The sequence below is a fragment of the Trichechus manatus genome, unplaced genomic scaffold (genome assembly GCF_000243295.1).
Source record: "Trichechus manatus latirostris isolate Lorelei unplaced genomic scaffold, TriManLat1.0 scaffold00327, whole genome shotgun sequence".
NCBI classification, from domain to species: Eukaryota; Metazoa; Chordata; class Mammalia; order Sirenia; family Trichechidae; genus Trichechus; species Trichechus manatus.
The window spans coordinates 433,579-451,262 of record NW_004444263.1 but is presented as its reverse complement, the minus strand read 5'-3'; the positions used below and the strand labels follow the sequence as shown (position 1 = coordinate 451,262).

The 17,684-nt window shown below is 51.3% G+C and overlaps 3 protein-coding genes across 4 annotated transcripts in view; 1 reads left to right on the top strand and 2 right to left on the bottom strand.

Moving 5' to 3' along the window:
- Window positions 1–24: 24 nt before the first annotated feature.
- Window positions 25–5,992, top strand: NELFE (negative elongation factor complex member E). 2 transcript variants are annotated; one of them, XM_004390772.2, is made up of 11 exons: window positions 25–219; window positions 643–725; window positions 2,114–2,183; window positions 2,285–2,430; window positions 2,929–3,003; window positions 3,111–3,148; window positions 3,328–3,653; window positions 3,780–3,924; window positions 4,061–4,115; window positions 4,358–4,460; window positions 5,823–5,992. In XM_004390772.2, the coding sequence occupies exons 2-11, from the start codon at window positions 651–653 to the stop codon at window positions 5,918–5,920; spliced, it is 1,131 nt and encodes a 376-aa protein (XP_004390829.1). In that variant the 5' UTR covers window positions 25–219; window positions 643–650; the 3' UTR covers window positions 5,921–5,992. The 2 variants fall into 2 exon arrangements, with proteins under 2 accessions (XP_004390829.1, XP_023581317.1); XM_023725549.1 differs by lacking the exon at window positions 5,823–5,992 and having other exon boundaries at window positions 157–219; window positions 4,358–4,796.
- Window positions 5,993–6,105: 113 nt separating this feature from the next.
- On the bottom strand, window positions 6,106–12,453 carry CFB (complement factor B). Its single transcript, XM_004390771.2, has 18 exons — window positions 12,390–12,453; window positions 12,058–12,291; window positions 11,461–11,646; window positions 11,157–11,330; window positions 10,813–10,914; window positions 10,580–10,716; window positions 10,009–10,147; window positions 9,540–9,671; window positions 9,162–9,263; window positions 8,725–8,862; window positions 8,148–8,245; window positions 7,874–7,999; window positions 7,508–7,653; window positions 7,329–7,405; window positions 7,024–7,124; window positions 6,785–6,917; window positions 6,655–6,704; window positions 6,106–6,345 (listed from the first exon to the last, which is right to left on the bottom strand). Exons 1-18 carry the CDS (start codon window positions 12,451–12,453, stop codon window positions 6,184–6,186), a joined length of 2,301 nt encoding a protein of 766 aa, XP_004390828.1. The 3' UTR covers window positions 6,106–6,183.
- A 492-nt stretch (window positions 12,454–12,945) lies between these two features.
- C2 (complement C2) overlaps window positions 12,946–17,684 on the bottom strand; it is a 16,593-nt gene continuing 11,854 nt past the window's right edge. The window contains exons 10-18 of the mRNA XM_004390768.2: window positions 15,210–15,350; window positions 14,991–15,085; window positions 14,783–14,894; window positions 14,530–14,695; window positions 14,344–14,420; window positions 14,128–14,219; window positions 13,805–13,931; window positions 13,607–13,656; window positions 12,946–13,464 (exon numbers count right to left, since the gene is read on the bottom strand). Coding sequence (XP_004390825.1) covers window positions 13,288–13,464; window positions 13,607–13,656; window positions 13,805–13,931; window positions 14,128–14,219; window positions 14,344–14,420; window positions 14,530–14,695; window positions 14,783–14,894; window positions 14,991–15,085; window positions 15,210–15,350 — 1,037 coding nt within the window. The 3' untranslated portion in view covers window positions 12,946–13,287. The remainder of the gene's footprint in view (window positions 13,465–13,606; window positions 13,657–13,804; window positions 13,932–14,127; window positions 14,220–14,343; window positions 14,421–14,529; window positions 14,696–14,782; window positions 14,895–14,990; window positions 15,086–15,209; window positions 15,351–17,684) is intronic.

Sequence of the window (17,684 nt, the reverse complement as noted above, 5' to 3'; positions counted from 1 at the left end):
TGGAGGTGACTTCCGGCCCACCCACCGCCGGGGGCGTGAACGAACGCTACCAAGAGGCCGACCGGGAACAGAGTCAGGCCTGGCGGAAGTGTCTGCGCCTTCAGCCGCCTTGGTTTCCACGTTCTCCGCCCCCTTTTACGTCATCGCTCTGAGCCCGCTATCCGCTGCCCGCGCGGGCGCTGCCCGAGATCGTGGGACTACGGTTGCCGCCCCCCTCAGGTAAGGCCTTCTGCTCCTCATCTTTCGCTCCTTTTTTCTGGGCTCTTTCTCTCTTCGTCCCTTTTTCGTTGCTCTGAGAGCGCTGCGCAGGTTCCACCGCCTCCTCTGCCTTTCGCATCCCGCGGTTGCCATACTAACTCTAGCGGGGGTAGTGCATGGCGACGAAGGGGTTGTTTTTCCCTCCCGAGGCCACATAGTGTCCCCAAGGCTCAGGTGTTTGTGGTCTTTGAAGAAAGGAGGGAATGCCGGTTTCTCCGGACGAGGCGGGAGTTTGGGCGGCAGCTGGTTTTAAGCAAGGGGTAGGCAGAGGCTGAAGACAGGAATGGGCAGGTCTAGAGGGGTGGAGTTGGGTACGGTGTGGACGGCGTGTGAACCCTGGGCGGTGGCATTGGAAAAATGTCTTGAACCCTGCCTCTGAACTAGGAGTCACCATGTTGGTGATACCCCCTGGACTGAGCGAGGAGGAGGAGGCTTTGCAGAAGAAATTCAACAAACTCAAGAAAAAGGTGAGAGAGTGTACGTGGGCATGGCCTAACCCTTCACAGACTGCACTCTGAAGAACACCTGGGGTGAGTGTGAGGGGGTGAGGGCTTCTTCTGGCTCGTACGTGGAGACTCAACCACCTCTCAGTGTAGGTCCAAGAGGCAGGCTTTCCAAAGTGTACTTTTTCTCTTCTGTGTAATCTGCCATGGAGTTGTCTTTCTTTCCATGGCTTTTAACACTACGTAAGAGCTGGTCATCCCCAAGCTTGATTTTTCCAGTTCCATCCAATGTCTTACTGATAACTCTTGGATACCCAGAATTGAAGCTGCTGTTGTGTTCAGTATTCTAATATAGTTCCTTTTCTTGACTCTCCAAATAGGACTGATTGCAGTCAGTTCTCCCATGTTTGGGTGCAAAATCTTATCTCTGATTTTTCTCGTATTTGCATAGCCAAGTATTTGCCAAGTTTTCTTGATTCTTCCTTTGAAGTTGTCTCTACCATTCATGCTTTCCTGTGTTTTCCCTATACTCGGCCTTTACCGGTACTTACCTAAGCTTTTGTGGTGTGCTCTCAACAAGTTTCTTAGTGGTTTTTTTTTTGTGCAAACTTCTTTGCTCTTCCCCAAATGATGTGTTGAAGATGCAGAACTCTATCCTCTTATTTTTCTCAAAATCCATAGTGGTTTCATGTCTGTAGAACATAGCCCCAAAGCCTTAGCTTGACATCCCTTTGTAGCCGAGCAGAACTATTCACTAATCCCAGAATACACATCCCCAAAGCCTTATCTCTTTGCTACTCAGTTTTCTTTGTTTAAAATACTTTTTTTTTTTTTTATCTGTGTTGTGTAGATTGTACCTAGATCCCAGTTTAATAGCCATCAGGCATCAGAAAAGTTGACTTGATCTCAGCTGCAAGTGATCTGCACCTATTATGGGCCATCCTGGCAGTGTAGTTTAGTCAGACTGTAACCTTTTTTAGAAGAGGTTCATGTTTTATACATTTGTGTAGGTTTCTTATAATAACGTCACAGTAGGTTCTCAATAAATGTATGGTAGGTTCTCATTAAACGTATGAAAGTTGAACAAAGCACAAGAGAAGGGCACATAGGTTTATACGTGCTTGCACCTTATATCCTAGGACTCTGATCATTGAATGAACTCCTTGTCTCCAGCTTCAAAATTATGAGATTCTGGGAAGCCTCTGGGTATCGTGGTTTGGTTAGATTAGATATCACTGGCATTATAAATGATTTGGGGGACTTTATGCTAAAGGCAGGGCTGCCTCGGTGCACCACTTTAGGGGACACCATTTGCGTTATTTCCTCCAAGAAGAGTGTCCCCAGGAGTGATGTGCCCAGGGACTTTGAGAGGACCTGGAACCCACCAACTCCTCTCTTAACCTCATTTCCAGAAAAAGGCATTGCTGGCTCTGAAGAAGCAAAGTAGCAGCAGCACAGCCAACCAAGGCGGTGTCAAACGCTGTGAGTGATGGGGACATGGGGATGGACTGGAAGTGGGCAGCATGGGGCTGACCTCTGTTACAGCCTAGCCAACATAATGCCTCCTTCCCCCACTGTTCCAGCGCTATCTGAGCAGCCTGTGGTGGACACAGCCACAGCAACAGAGCAAGCAAAGCAGCTGGTGAAATCAGGAGCCATCAGTGCCATCAAGGCCGAGACCAAGAACTCGGGCTTCAAACGTTCTCGAACACTAGAGGGGAAGTTAAAGGTGAGCACGAGCAGAAAGATTGTTCAGGGAACCCTTGACTTCAGAGGGTATCTCTCTAAGTTGGAATGGAGGTGAGTTTAAGGAAAGAGTAATGCATATTCAATCATGGGCAAATCACTGTGCCATTCTGAACTTTGGGTTCTTAATCTATAAAATAAAAGAAACTGGATGACCTCTAAATTCCCTTTCATTTTACACATTCCATGGCTTTTATCACCACAAGTGGACAGTAACTCTGGGGATCTGTTGCTCTGAGGACTTGAGCAAGCTGAAAATGTCATCACGTTTTCAAAAAAGACTTATTTATATATTAAATACTCCGGAAGTATATATTGGACCATTTAGAAAACTTTTACATGATCAAATAAAAACGCAGCGGAATTAAAAACTAAAATAGAGGAAGCTGAAAAGAAGGTGAGGGAGAGAGGAGGAACTGCTCCGTCCTGTGGCTGGGTAGTCCCCTGCTCCAGCTGAGGTGGGTCTCTACCACCTCCCCAGGACCCTGAGAAGGGGCCAGTCCCCACTTTCCAGCCATTCCAGAGGAGCATATCTGCCGACGACGATATACAGGAGGTAATGATTCCCAGATTTTTGTTCCTGGAAGGGGCCGGGGACTGAGGAAGATGAGAGACCCATACCAGCAGCTAGGAATCATCTTAATTGTTCTTGGTCTTTTTCAGTCATCCAGACGTCCCCAGAGAAAATCTCTGTATGAGAGGTTAGAGAGTGCAGTCCCACTTGGCAAGGGGTGGAGAAGGAGGGAGTTGCCTGGGTTCTTGGGAGGTGTGGGGCTGGAATGAAAGGAACTGGGGCCGCAGAGGGGCTTTAAAGTCTCCAGAGGGTTTGGGAGGAGGAGATAAAGGTGTCCTTTGATCCTCACTGTCTGCCTTTTGCCAGCTTTGTGTCTTCCAGCGATCGGCTTCGGGAACTGGGGCCAGATGGGGAAGAGTCTGAGGGCCCAGGGGCTGGCGATGGCCCCCCTCGGAGCTTTGACTGGGGCTATGAAGAACGCGGCAGTGCCCGCTCCTCAGCCTCCCCTCCCCGGAGCCATAGCCGAGACCGTAGTCGTGAGCGGAACCGGGACAGAGACAGAGAGCGGGAGCGGGACCGAGACAGAGAGCGGGATCGAGACAGAGATCGGGATCGAGAGCGGGATAGAGATCGAGACCGGGACCGGGAACGAGACAGGGATCGGGATCGAGACCGAGAGGGCCCTTTCCGCAGTGAGTGATCTTGACTGGTGGGGAAGATGATCTTGGCTAGAATTTAGGTAGATCCTCCTGAATCGAGCTCTTAAAGTGGCGAGTGAGATGGGTTATGTCTTCTAACTGTAATTCCTGATCCCATAGGGTCAGACTCATTCCCTGAACGCCGGGCCCCTCGGAAGGGGAATACTCTCTATGTGTACGGAGAAGACATGACACCCACTCTTCTCCGTGGGGCCTTCTCTCCCTTTGGAAACATCATTGACCTTTCCATGGACCCACCCAGAAAGTAAGAATGGTATCAGGAAAGGTGATGAGTCCTGGGGGAGGAATCCAGCCTGTCTCCAGTGGCCTGCAAGCACTGGGTTTGTTTGGATCAGAGGAGGCCGTAGGCCCTCTACTGACCCTGTTCTCTCTCATCCCAGCTGTGCCTTCGTCACTTATGAAAAGATGGAGTCAGCAGATCAGGCCGTTGCTGAGGTTGGGACTTCCCAGATCTGTTCTTTCTATCCCTCCTGCCGTTTTCGTGTTTCCTTCTTAACATATTGGGAGCCAGGAGAAAGTTGGTTCTTCTTGACAGAAAAAGCCCCTTCCTACTCACACAGGAAACATTACGCTTTCAGACCCCGTACTCAGTCTTACTCCTAGGATAGCAATCCCTGGAAGCCCTCCTTTGGTTTGTCTGTAATATTTTCTCTATCCCCTTCCCTTTTCTGCCTCAGCTTAATGGGACCCAGGTGGAGTCCGTACAGCTCAAAGTCAACATTGCCCGCAAACAACCCATGCTGGACGCTGCCACTGGCAAGTCTGTCTGGGGCTCCCTCGGTAAGGCAGGATTCTTCTTTTCTCATCCTCTCTTTTCTCACAGCTCATCCCTTCTTTTTGTTTCGCTCCGTGTCCCGGGGTTCCCTAGAGGTGATAGAGGTCTGGATTTGTGTGAAGGCGGTGGGAACGGGAAGGAGAATTGCCGGTCCTTATGTCAGAGGTGGGAGAAGGAGAGAAAAAGATTGCAGGTGGCTCTTAAGGGGATGACTGGAATGGGGAAAAAGTGGGAGCCAGAGTCGGGCTAGTGAGGAAGATGGACCTCTCATGTGGCCTTATTCATTTGGAGATGCAGTACAGTGATTTCCTAAGCATTTGAAGCTAGGGATCAAGAACGCAGTTGTGAGATGAAGAACAAAAATGTAGATAAGCGTTATCTGTATAAAAGGGTGGCTGCAAAATGATCGTGTCAACAAGGAGGCTGATTTTGGAGAAAAAAATGTCCCAGAACTGGGCTTGGGGAGTATGTTAGGGATTGTACTCCTTATGCACTACATGTCCTCAGTCTGCCTGACATGTTAGGTTGAAGTTGAGGATGTAGCAAAGGAGACAAAAGGAAGGGTCAGAGGGCTGGGCTGGGAGTAGCGCCAGAGGGGCCTGGGCCACTGAAGCTAAGGGACACAGCTTTGAGGAGGGAGTGGTTAGCAGTGCTGAGGTACAAAGATCAAAGAATGGAAACTGGGCCGGGGAGGAGCAAGGGCAGTGGGATTCACTCTAGCCCTGGAGTGGTGGAGATGGAATCCTTGTAGATGGGGTGAAGAGGGGGACACATTGAGTGCAGGAGGAAGGGGGAAAAGCAGCTAGAGACTCGAGGGAGAATGTTTAGAGCCAAAGCTGTACCCCGAATGAGTTCCCCTGATGGGGCTAGGAGTACTTCGCAGTGTGAAATAACCTGACTGGGTCTTTTTCATTGAAAATGGATTACTCCTAAAGGGGTAGGCAGAAAGAGGGCTCAGAGCAAGAGTGACTGTCCGTATGAAAGGACCAGAATTGACCAAGCATATCAACAAAGGGCTACCAAGGTTTTCTGATTTTTAATTTTTCATATATTGAGTAAAAGCAGTGAGTTAACATCATTCATGAGTCTCAACAACAATCACATTTTGGGTTTTTTAAAGAACAAAGCATTCATCACAGTATCCACAGTGTTACAGTAACATCTTACACTCCTTGCTGTGGCAATAGGTTGGCCACCACTGGCTCAGGAGGACTCATGGGAGACAGGGCAGCCCTGGCCACCAGAGGGCAGCATGAAAACTGGGCTTCCAAGGATCAGCGGCAAGGAGTGAGGAAGTCCGGCTCTGGACCTCAGGTCTAATCAGTGATTTCCTTCAGACCATAACTGTCCCTCTCCTCCCTCCCTAGCTGTCCAGAACAGCCCTAAGGGTTGCCACCGGGACAAGAGGACCCAGATTGTCTACAGTGATGATGTCTACAAGGAGAATCTTGTGGATGGCTTCTAGGGAGTGGAGCTGGATTCCTTGTGCCTCATGTGCCCCCAATGCTGGTCTCAGTAAAACACTGAGGTGGATGCTCCCTCAGCCTCTGGTTTTTCAGCACTTGGGATGGGGGTTTAGCCTTTAAAAACGGCTGTCAGATTTCATTTCAATTGTAACAACACAGCTGGTGCACGTTCCCCACTCCCTTACCCCAAAAGGATCTGGAACACAGGCATTGTCACAGCTGTTTTAATTGGATTCCATGCACCTTTCCAGCAGGAAACCCCTTATAGAAAACCCAGATCCTCATCTTTGAGTTTCTCTTTGAGCCAGGGCAGCACTTGGAAGAGGTTGATGTGAAAGTCTCGGGCGTGAGCAGGTACTTCCCATTTTTGGCCTTGTTTTTGGTCTTTGCAGACATCCACTACACCCCAGCTGATCACACCAACCTGGAGAGGGGAAGGGGGTGCCGTGGGTCATTTGGTAGCATTCCTTCCTAACCCCAGGGAGCATGGCTACTCCTGGGTACATCTCAGCTGACCTAAAAGAAATAGACTAGGAAGGCAGCTTAGTCTTGTCTTCCCTGACACACAAAGGCCAGATCAAGGGCCCCGAAGCAGCCAGTCCACGGACTGGTCCTAAGGTGAGATGGGCCCTGCTCTCCCTATCTCCCACCAGCTCCTAGTATTGACCCTCCCTATTTTGGGGCCTATGATGACCACTTGGCTTCTCCCCACAGGTAGGAGAGGAAAACTTACTTGAATGAAGCGACTCTTCTTACGAATAATCAGGGGGCCACCGGAATCCCCTGCAGGGAAAGAGAGGCTGTAGGGAAAAGGACTTTTGGGCCTCAGGAACTTGTAGCATAACCAAACAGTCTTCTCTTACCTCTGCAAGTATTGGGGTCAGCATAGGGATCCACCCCTCCAGTGCAAAGGAACCTGGGGGTGACCACCTGAGAGATGTCCTTGACTTTGTCATAACCTTTGGCATTTCGAGCATCTTTCTCACAGCTGGTTTTCTGTAGGTGAGGTGGGAAGGATGGAGGAGAGAGGTGATAAGCAGAGCTGGGCTTAGGAAGGATTGGGGCCTAGAGGATCTCCTCCTTAGACTCCCACACTTCTCACCTTATCCCCATTCTTGATGTAGACCTCTTTCCGAACCAGCGTTTTCTTCTCCTCAGACACAAACAGAGCTTTGACATCCTTCACAGGGAGCAGCTCTTCCTCTGGACAAGTGAATACTCTGGGTCACTCCAAGCCCCCACCCCTGCCACTTCCACATTGCTTTTGTCACTCAGCAGATGTCTCAAGAAGTCCTTCCTATAAGCTAGAGACAGGCTGGGCACCAGCTGCTCCTGCTGCAGCTCCTGTTTGCCTCCCTCATCCCTCAGAATCTCATCCTTGTGCCCCTCTCCCTGAACATGTCTTACTGTGTTGCTGGCATGTTGCTGACTGGGGGAGCCTCAGAGCTCGAGTTGTTCCCTCGGTGCAGGGCAGACAGATGGGCCTGTTAAGGAGAAATGAGGAAAATCTGCTGCTCGCCCCAGACCGTGGTCCTCCAGCCCCACCTTTCCTAGCCTTTTCTCCTTAGGAATCCTGATTCTCTCACCTGAGAGTCTGGCTATACTTCAGCTTCGTCTTGAGCTTTATCAGGGCCACATCGTAGTCATAAAATTCAGGAATTCCTTCTGCTTTTTTCCCATTGATGTTGTAGCTGGGGTGAAATAGGACTTCTTCTATATCCAATTCCTGCTTCTTTACAGTTCCTCCTGTTAGGAGGAGAGTGGGTAGCCCTGGATCACCCACTTCTCTGTGGGCATCCTCCTGCCTGTGGCCCCATCTCACCCCTGACTTCAAGTATTCCCCACCCCTGGCTGTTTTAGGGTACAAGGGAGGGAGCTGCATTAAGGATGGGTGGAGTGTGAGATGTTGGCATGGGTGGAGCTCAGGCTCCATTCACTGCGTCCTTACTTGCATCCTTAGCCACGCTGACCTTGATGGAGTGTTTCTCGTCCTCCACAGTGAAGCAGTGTGCCGCTGTCAGTACAAAGTACTCAGACACCACAGCCCCCATACAGTTCTCAAATCCCTTCCCAGGGCGCTGGGAACAACAATTGAGGGGGAAAGCTCAACTTCCGCAAACACCATGCTCTAATAAGAACATTATACCCTTTGCCTTCCCTTATCCTACCCCCATTTCATCCTGACCTTACCTCCCACAAGTCCCCACACTAGGATGCTGTACTTACAGTGATGGAGATCTTGACCTGCCACGGTTGCTTGTGGGAATCGGTAGCTTCCCTGTGCTCCCAGACCATGCCACAGAGACTCAGAGACTGGCTTTCATCTGGCAGAAGAGGAGAACATGCTGGAAGTGGGGACACTTTGTTCCCAAATGGCAGCAGCCTTTAGGGGAGGGACATGTTTATTTCTATGGGGAGGAAACCCAGGGACATTTGTTTACTTTGTGTTAGGAGACAAGGTACCACTGTGGTGTGAAAAGAACTTGGAACTAAGACACCAAAGGCCTGGCTGTTACCAGGCCCAACTTTGTCACTAGCTTGCTGTCCCTTGACCTCTTGGTCTCAGTTTCCACATCTGTCAAATGAGAGACTTGAGAAAGATCTCTGAAGTTGTCCAGAGATCTGTGATTCTAAGATCAGGAAGTGGGAGAGTGCCAGGAAACAAGAATAGTGACTGAGAGAGGGAATGAAGGGTGAGAAAGGCCTTCCAGACTGCTAGGGGCAGAGGAGGAATGAGTGTCCTCAGAGGATCTGGGGAGAGCTGAGTTTCCTGACAGTCTATGCCCTTCTGGTATCTTCCCACCAATCATTTGGTAGAAGACATCTTCCAGGTGTTCCATGTCCTTGACTCTGAACACATGTTGCTCTTTATCCTTCTTGGAAGCCAAAGCGTTGATGTTTGCTTGGTCCACCAGGGGCCCGATCCCAAATACATAGACGTCTAAAGGAGCAAGAGAACAAAAAACCCAAACCCATTGCCATTGAGTTGATTCCAACTCATAGTGACCCCACAGGACAGAGTAGAACTGTCCCGTAGAGTTTCCAAGGAGCACCTAGTGAACTCAAACTGCTGACCTTTTGGTTAGCAGCTGAACTCAACCGCTATGCCACCAGGGTAGGAAGGTGAGGAATAAATGAAATAATGCATGAGGGGGGGAAAAGGGTGAGGGCAAGACCCTGTGGGAGGTGGGGTGCAGGAGCTGGGGAAGCAGGGTTCTGGGTTCTGGGGAGGTCACTCACCCAGATAATCCTCCCTTGGGTTTTTTCGGTCCCTGCCAATGTCCAGTAAGCTCCGGATCTCACCAATGACAGGGACTGGGTCCCCACCCATGTTGTGCAAGCCTGAAGAAGAGATGAGGAAGGAAGAGGGTCAAGGGAGACTAGCCAGTGACATGCATGGCTGGGTGGGTTGGGCAGAGGATGGAGGTGACAGATCACAGAGGGCTTTGGGGAGAAGGGACCTTTCTTACAAAGGGTCACAGGAGAGCTCAACAACCAGATGCAAGTAGCATCCAGAGCCCCAACCATGATTCTAGTATAGGGACATGTGCATGTGGACTTAAGGACCACATACTGGAGTCAGAAGATGGGCAGTCTAGGGCAAGAGAGAGATCTAACCATCAGTCATGAGGATGATGACATGGCGGGTGCGGTTCCAGCCCTCAGGAGGGGTATCCCCTGGCCAGCTCATCATGCTGTACACTGCCTGGAGGGCCTTCTTGGTGTTGGTCCCTGTCTTCAGCTTGTGGTCTGTGGAGAAGGAAGAGGTCACCACCTCACTTGGTCTTCCAAGCACTCTTTGAGCCCCAGAGGCCTATGAGCCCCTGGGATCCCACGTCTTTCAACTTTTTGAGTTTGTTGCTACCCCACTGACTTCTCTTTGACCACAAAGTGGTCCTCTCAGCCCCTAAGAGATTCCCACTAGCTCTCATTCCCCCACTCACCCTGCTGTCCTCCTTTTGACTACAAAGCGGTCCTCCTTGCTCCCCTACATGGGCACACTATCCATCCCCACCACACCCCTGAGCCCCCTGACCTCTCTGACCCCAGAGTGAACCTCCCACCATTCTTATTCCTAGTGTCTGACCGTCATAGCTGATTTGGTTGAGCCGCTCCGTGACCCAGTCTGCATCACTGCTCTTTGCATCAGACACTCTGACCAAAATATTGGGGTCTGTGGCATATGTCACTAGAGCATACTTTGGCTTCACCCCATAACTTGCCACCTGTGGGTGAGGGTAGCAAGGGGTCATGGACATTGAAATGAGAATACTGTGATTGGGAGAAATCAGCAACTTTGCTGGGACAGGGAAGGTCATAGCAAGAGGTTCAAGGACTGGCTGGTCACCCTGAGGTTCACAGACGAGTCTGTGTTAAAGGTCAACAAACTGCTTCAAGTAAAAGGGGAGGAGGACAGAATAGCACCTGGGATTTTCTGTAGTTCAGAGGCTGAGGGCACCAAGGAGCTAGCTCTGGAAAGATAGTAAGGCCTTTTCGGGGTCACAACTTGGAAAAAAGACCTAGCAATCTACTTCTGAAAAAATCAGCCATTAAAAACCCTATAGAGCACATTTCTCTGACACACATGAGGTCACCATGAGTCAGAGTCGACTCGGCAGCAAATGGTTACTGATGACCTGGGGGAGAGAGAGCTCCACCTTTTCGATGAGGCTGCTGAGACATCGCTTGGCCCCTGTGAAATTGCTGGTTCCAATGCTGTCTGATCCATCCAGCACCAGGTAGATGTTCATGGAGCCCGAGGGATCCAGGACAATCTTCCGCTTCTGGTATTCTCCTAGGTTCGTAGAGGGTCAGGCTCAGCATGCCCAGTTCTGCCCCTTCTCCATCCTCCTCCAGTTCCCAGCCCTGCCTCCCCTCTCTGCCTTCAAACCTGGGCTGTGCCCATCCTCAGCATCAGCTCCTTCTATGGTCTCTGTGAGGGAAGACAGGAAGGCTTCGGCCACCTCTTCAGGGGTGTCATACACGAAGGAATCTGGGAAGAGGTCAGAAATCGGGTCAAATTTCTGGGAAGATCAGGGACACAGTGATAAGAGAGACAGGGAATAGTGGGTTTCCAGGATGGGAAATGCTCAGAAGTGGGAAAAGCTCTGCAGGGAATTTTGGAAGAAGTGAGGAAGTAGCTGGTTTGAGGTAGGGGGAGAAGATGGTGCCTTGGCATGGGGACATTAGGACAGGAGAACAGAATCTGACCTAGGGACACAAGTCAAGGGTCACCTTGGCAGGAAGGCTCAGTTCCACTCCAAGAGCCACCTTCCAGGCACGTTCGCTGCTGGGAGCCACGCAGTGTGAGCCCCCGGTTGCATTGGTAGGTGACCCTGTCTTCAAGGCGATACTGGCTGCCCACCTTCCTTGTGCCAATGGGGATGCCCGGGTTGGGGCAGTACCCCGCTGCAGAAGTACAAGACATGGAAGTGAGGGCCAAAGCCTGAGGCCTGGAGAGCAAGCATTTGGGTGCCAGTTTCTCAGGCTGGAGGGGTATCAGGGAGAGGGTGATGTGGGAGAAGGGGCCCCTTCTTACCTCCGTTGTCACAGATGGCTGTTTGCCCATCCCACCGGCCAGTCACTTGGCAGGTGCGGTTGGCAGAGCCCCGGAGAGTGTAGCCGTCGTAGCATTGGAAAGAGATCTTATCACTCAAGTTGTAGTAGGGGGCCCGGGGCCAGAACTCCCCATTCTCAAAGTCCTGTGGTCTCGGGCAGCGAATCGCTTTGGGGAGGGAGGCAAGTAGAAGTCACTGAGACAGAAGGGTTGCCCTTTAGGGTGTCCTTCCTGGTCTCAGGATCCCGGTCACTGAGAAACAGTGCCTTCCTGATCCATCAGGAGCAGCGTCAACCCACCTCTGTCCTTCAACCCATGGAGGATCCAGCTGCTCCATCCCCACTTCTGAGTGGTCCTTTAACTTTGAGGGTTTTCTGGCACATGGTAAGTGCTTAGCAAACGTTTGCTCCCCTTCCTCCTTCTCCCTTCCCACTTCCCCTAGAACAGCTCCTATTCCTACTCAATCCAGATTGTCAGCATGCTTGGTCTCAACACAATTCTAATCCCATCCAGTCCCTGCCTTGGTGACCCCCTGCTCCATCCCTCCCCTGGCCCACCCCCACCCTCATGCCCTCCAACCTCTGCACTCTGCCTTCTTGACAATCTTTTCGCCTCGGGTCTGCAGGGCGCTCCAGGACCCTGAGGATCTGCAGACCCGCGTCTGCACAGGGTATGGGTAGAAGCCAGAGGGACACAGGTACTCCAGCGTCTGGCCCTCCTGGAGGAGTTGGAAGGAGCCCCCTGTGATCTGTATCCCCTCCAGGGAGCAGAGGCTTTGGTGCTGGGCCGCAGGCAAAGGAGTTGTGCTCACATCTGAAGAGAAAGGAGGATTTCATCTGGCCCCCCAAGACCAAGGCCAAGGCTGAGGAGGGTTGCTGGGCCAGCAGAAGGGGAAAGAGACCCTCACTTACCTCTAGACAAAAGGCCCAGGACCAAGGGAACCAGGCAGAGTAGGGGGCTGAGATTTCGCCCCATGGCGATGGAAAACAGAAGAGGAGTGGGCTGAGGCAGGTGGCCTATCCTGGCCCAGCCTGTGCTGTCGATCTGTTTGCTCAGTGTCCAAGCTGAAACTTCAGCCCTGGGCAGGGGCACAGTCCCTTCCCTGTCCCAAGCAGCCCCCAGCCTTTTATGCAATATCCCTCTGGCACCTGCAGCTTACCCCGCCCACCCCACCCACTTCACTTTCCGGAATGTCCAAGCGGGAGGGCCCCACTGAGCTGCCAGCCAAGAAAATAAAAACTGCATAAACCCCACCCTTTGCTGCCCAAGCTCCAGAGCTCACCCATCAACGCCTCCTTCACCCCCTACTCCTCTCCAACAAACCCAGACCGCCCTTTGAGGGACCAGAAATAAGCACCACCACCCCCAGCTCGCTCCCCTGTGGACTGTGTGGACAGGGCAGAGTCCAGGGGCTGTTTGTCCTGTAGGATCTCTGACCTGCCTTCCCAAAGTTCCTGGAATTATCCTGGCCTCCCTGTCCATCCCCCTCACCCAAGCCTGCCTGGCTCCCAGGCAGAGGACAGGTGGATGTGGAAATCATTGACTTTTATTAATTTCATAACTGGGAAATTCCATGTGAAAGTGAAAGGAGAAGCGAGCACATTACATGGGAGGGAGGAATTTTCATGCATGCCAGGAGGGGAACACTGGGAATTCCCCAACTCAGCTGCTCTGCCAGCTGGGATCCAGGAGGCTGGATGCAGACCTAAGTGTGAGGCCGGGTCACAGGGTCTGGGGTGGAAGTTCAGGGGTAGGAGTTGAGAGGGATGGCATATCCTTGCAGGAGGGCAAAGGAGTTAGTGGCCATGATTAGAGGGGTAGGAATTGCAGGACCCCCTGCAGATGCTGCCTCAGCCACGGCTGCAGTTGGAAGAGACTGATGTGGAAGTCCCTTGGTGGCGGCACCCTATTCCTGGGGGCCTTTTTGCGGAAGTTTTTGTCGGAGTTAACACAGGGGTTGTAGAGACCCCAGCTCACCAGGCCCACCTGGAGGAAGGCAAAGAACGGGGTGAGCAGCTGCCCAACCCCAGCTCCAATCTCCTGGCTTCTCTCAGAGGCCTCCCCCCTCCGCCACCAAGACCAAGATCCTGTAACCCCATCCCTCCGGCTCTTCCCCTTTCTCTCTTACCTGAAAAAACCTGAATTTCCGCTCAAGGAAAACTGCTCCCCCAGATTCTCCTGCCAGAGAGGAGGGAGATGAGACAGTGTTACCCCTGACTCTCGCCCAGCCCCACCATCATCAGGGCAGTGCAGAGGCATCCTGGCACGAACTTTGGCCACACGGGCACTGTTGGGACACAGGCGTGGAGGGAGGGAAGGGACTCACCTTTGCAGGAGTTGTCATCATTCTGGGTCCCACTGCACAAGAACTGGTCTGTCACCACCTCTCTGACATCTGTCAGGTTGGGGAACGTGGTTTTGTCTTGGGAGACAGCCTGGATACAGCTTGCCCACTGCAAGAGGGTAGAGCAGGAGAGAGGGATGGAATAAGCAGACCCGGGGACACCTGGCAGGCAAGCTAGGCCTCAGAGGAGGGTGACCCAGGATCAGATGGAGATGGCAGCCAGAGCTGGGGAGGAGGAGAGATGTCTCAGGAGCTTCCACGGGAGGGACCTCACACCCACAGCACCCTGGACCTGAGACCCTCACCTCTATCCCAGTCTTGAGGTTAACATTCAGTTTGCTCCCATTCAAGGCGACAAAATGCGCAGGAACGCTCGATTTGTCCAGAAGTTTGTTCTCTGCAGCCAAGGAAAGGGAGTGTTGGTGCTGGTGCCCTTACCAGAATCTAGACTCCTGCCAGGGCACTCCAGCCCCAGCCCAGGTTATCCCTCATGCCCTGGCCCAGCTCTGCACGCCACTCACCGTGGTCCCGGCAGGTGCTGTTTTGAGGCCTCCGAAGAGCCAGATTGGCCTCCACTGTGCAGGGAAGGCAGATAGGCCTGGGGAGAGGGTTAAGGGTCTCATAGGCTGTCCTCAGTGTCCCCTCCTCTTGGTATCCCCAGAGGACTCTCCCCCGCAGGGCACCCTCCCACCCAAGCCTCCTGGAACCTGGCATGGGTGGACATCTTCACTTTCTCGGCCAGCTTCAGCAGGGCAATGTCATTGCCGTAGAACTCTGGGATCCCCTGGTTCTTCTTGGCAAAGACATCGAACCCCGGGTTGATCACTACCTCCTCAATACGGAATTCTTTGCCCCATGGGGAGTTGGGGTCCCCTGGGAAAAACATGGCGGATCAGGCTAGACCTGGGCTCCTGAAGGGCAGGGGCTGGGGAACCTCAGGCTACGGGGTCGGAGCCCTACCCACGATGACTCTCCACAGGGAGCGTCCCTCAGCGTTGCGGAAGCAGTGAGCAGCTGTCAGGACCCACTGGTCAGAGATGAGGGCCCCCCGGCAGTTCTCCTGGCTCTTAGGCTGCAGGGGAACAGGTGGTCTTCAGGGCCTGCTGTGTGCCTGGTCTGTGGCCACCTTCACCTCCGGGATCCCAGCCCCACCCCTCCTTCCTGGTACCTTAATGGTGACGTGCCAGGGTGTCCTCTCCTGGTCTGAAGCATTGGCTGACATGTTCCCCACTCCACAGATGGTGTCTGTGAGCTGGGAGACATCTGTCAGTGTGAAGAGCAGATAGAGGAGGAAGCAGGTGAGGGGTCCTGTGGCCAGGTTCCCAACCCGGGCCCCCAGCTGGCTGCTCCCTGCCCAGCCCGCTCTGAGAGGGTGGAGCTCACTCACCCAGCATGTGCTCAAAGACCTGGTGCAGAGCCTTTGTGTCCTGCAGGATGAATGCATGCCGCTCCCCGTCCTTCTTGGACCCCAGCTCATTCAGTTCTTTCCAGTCCACGTCCATCTTGCCCACCCCAATGGCGTAGATGTCTGGTAGGGAGGAGGGGAAGCACAGAGTCCTGTGACTGAGGGGCTACCTATGAGACGGGTGCTGTGATTTGGAACCCACTATGGAACTCTGGTGGCGCAATGGTTAAGAGCTACAGCTGCTAACCAGAAGGTCGGCAGTTTGAATCCACCAGCTGTTCCTTGGAAACCCTATGGGGCAGTTCTACTCTGTCCTATAGGGTCACTATGAGTCGGAATCAACTCAATGGCAACGGTTTTTTCTTTTTTTCTTTAATGTCCTACAAGGAGCCTTGGTAGCGCAATGCTTAAGAGCTCGGCTGCTAACCAAAAGGTCAGCAGTTTGAATCCACAAGCCTCTTCTTGGAAACCCTATGGGGCAGATCTACTCTGTCTTATAGGGTCGCTATGAGTTGGAATCTACTTGACAGCAATGGGTTTGGTTTTTGTTTGGTATGTCCTACAAAGCTCTGTATGAGCTGGACATCCCTTTGACCTGCTATCTATCTGACCTCATTTCCTACCATTCCCCACCCTTCACTCTTTTCCAGCCAAATAGCCCCCTTCAGGCTCTTCAGGTTCACAAGCACATCCACAGCTTAGGTCTTTTGCACCAGTTGAGCTTCTGCCTGGTTCACTCTTCCCCCAGATTCTACATGGCCCGCTCTCTTACCACTTTGTTTTCTTTTACTTTGTGTGATGAAAACATACACTGCAAAACATTCTCCGATTTAACAATTTCTACATCACCGACATTGATTACATTCTTCAAATTGTGCAACCCTTCTCACTATCCTTTTCCAGATCATTCCACCACCATTAACATAAACTCAATGCCCCCTAAGCAAAAACTCCCCCTTCCCCCCTCCCTCCCACCCTTGGTGACCACTAATCTTTGGTTTCTCTATATTTGCTTATTTCATATAACTGAGATCATACAATGTTTGTCCTTTTGCAACTGACTTATTTCGCTCAGCATATTTTCAAGGTTCATCCATGTTGTGGCATGCATCAGAACTTCATTTCTCTTTACAGCTGCATAATATTTCATTGTATGTATATACTACACTTTGTTTATCCATTTTGTTATCTGTTGATGGACATTTTGGCTGTTTACATATTATCTTACCTTTTTAAGTCTAAAACTGCAATGGCCTAGATGCTTCCATCCCTCACCCCGCTTTATTTTATACCTTAGTACATATATTATCTAATGTGCTATAAGATTCCCTCAGGTGTCAAGTGCATGGCCTCCATGGGGCAGGCATTTTCATTTGTTTTGTTCACAGCTGTATCCTGGTGCTTAGCCCAGGAGAGGCTCTCGGTAAGTATTTTTAACTGACTGAAGGGATGAAAAGAACTCATGAACATAGCATGATGACAAAACTTCAGACCTGGTCTTCCTCTGTAAAATGTACAGTCTGGAAGAGGGGCCTAAAGACATCTCTTCCCACTGGAGAACTTGGACCCACACCACCATCCATGCCAGGCCTCCAAGCATGGGTACATACTGTCAGAACCGCCCTCAAGAGGCCCCCAGAGTCCATTTTTTTCCCACCCTTTGTACCTCCTCATGGTCCATTTTTGCTCCCAGAGGGCCTGTGTTGTGTGTAAGGAACGAGGTGCTCAGATGAACTGTGAGGGAAGTCTTCAGCCAGGAAGCGATTCAGCAGGAGCCAGGGACAGAAGCAGTTGCAGTAACAGCTAAATGATTATCATGCCCTGGGTTTTTTGTTTGTTTGTTTTTTCACTATTTCCCTTCAGTTTCCCACTTGATGGAGGTCAAAAGGTCAGCAGTTCGAATCCACCAGCCGCTCCTTGGAAACCCTCTGGGGCAGTTCTACTCTACTATGAGTCGGAATCAGCTCAACGGCAAGGCAGTTTTTTATGGGTATGTGTTTTAATTGTGGTAAATATATATGTAACACGACATTTGCCATTTCAACAATCTTCATGTGTATAGTTTAGTGACATTATGTTCATCATGTTGTTCAACGATTACCCTATCCGTTCCCAAATTTTTCCATCACCCTTAACAGAAACTCAGTGTCCCGTAAGCATTGAGTCTTCCCTTCCCCCTTACTCCCTCCTTCCCCTGGTAACCACTAATAAACTTTCGACTCTATACACTTGCATAGTCTACATACTACATATAAGTAGAATTATATAATATCTATCCTTTTGCAATTGACTTACTATACTAGCATGATGTTTTCAAGGTTCATCCATGTTATGGCATGTATCAGGATTTCATTTCTCTTTATGGATTAGTAATTCCTTGCTTGCTGAAAGTGAAGAGGACTTAAAGCACTTACTGATGAAGATCAAAGACCACAGCCTTCAGTATGGATTACACCT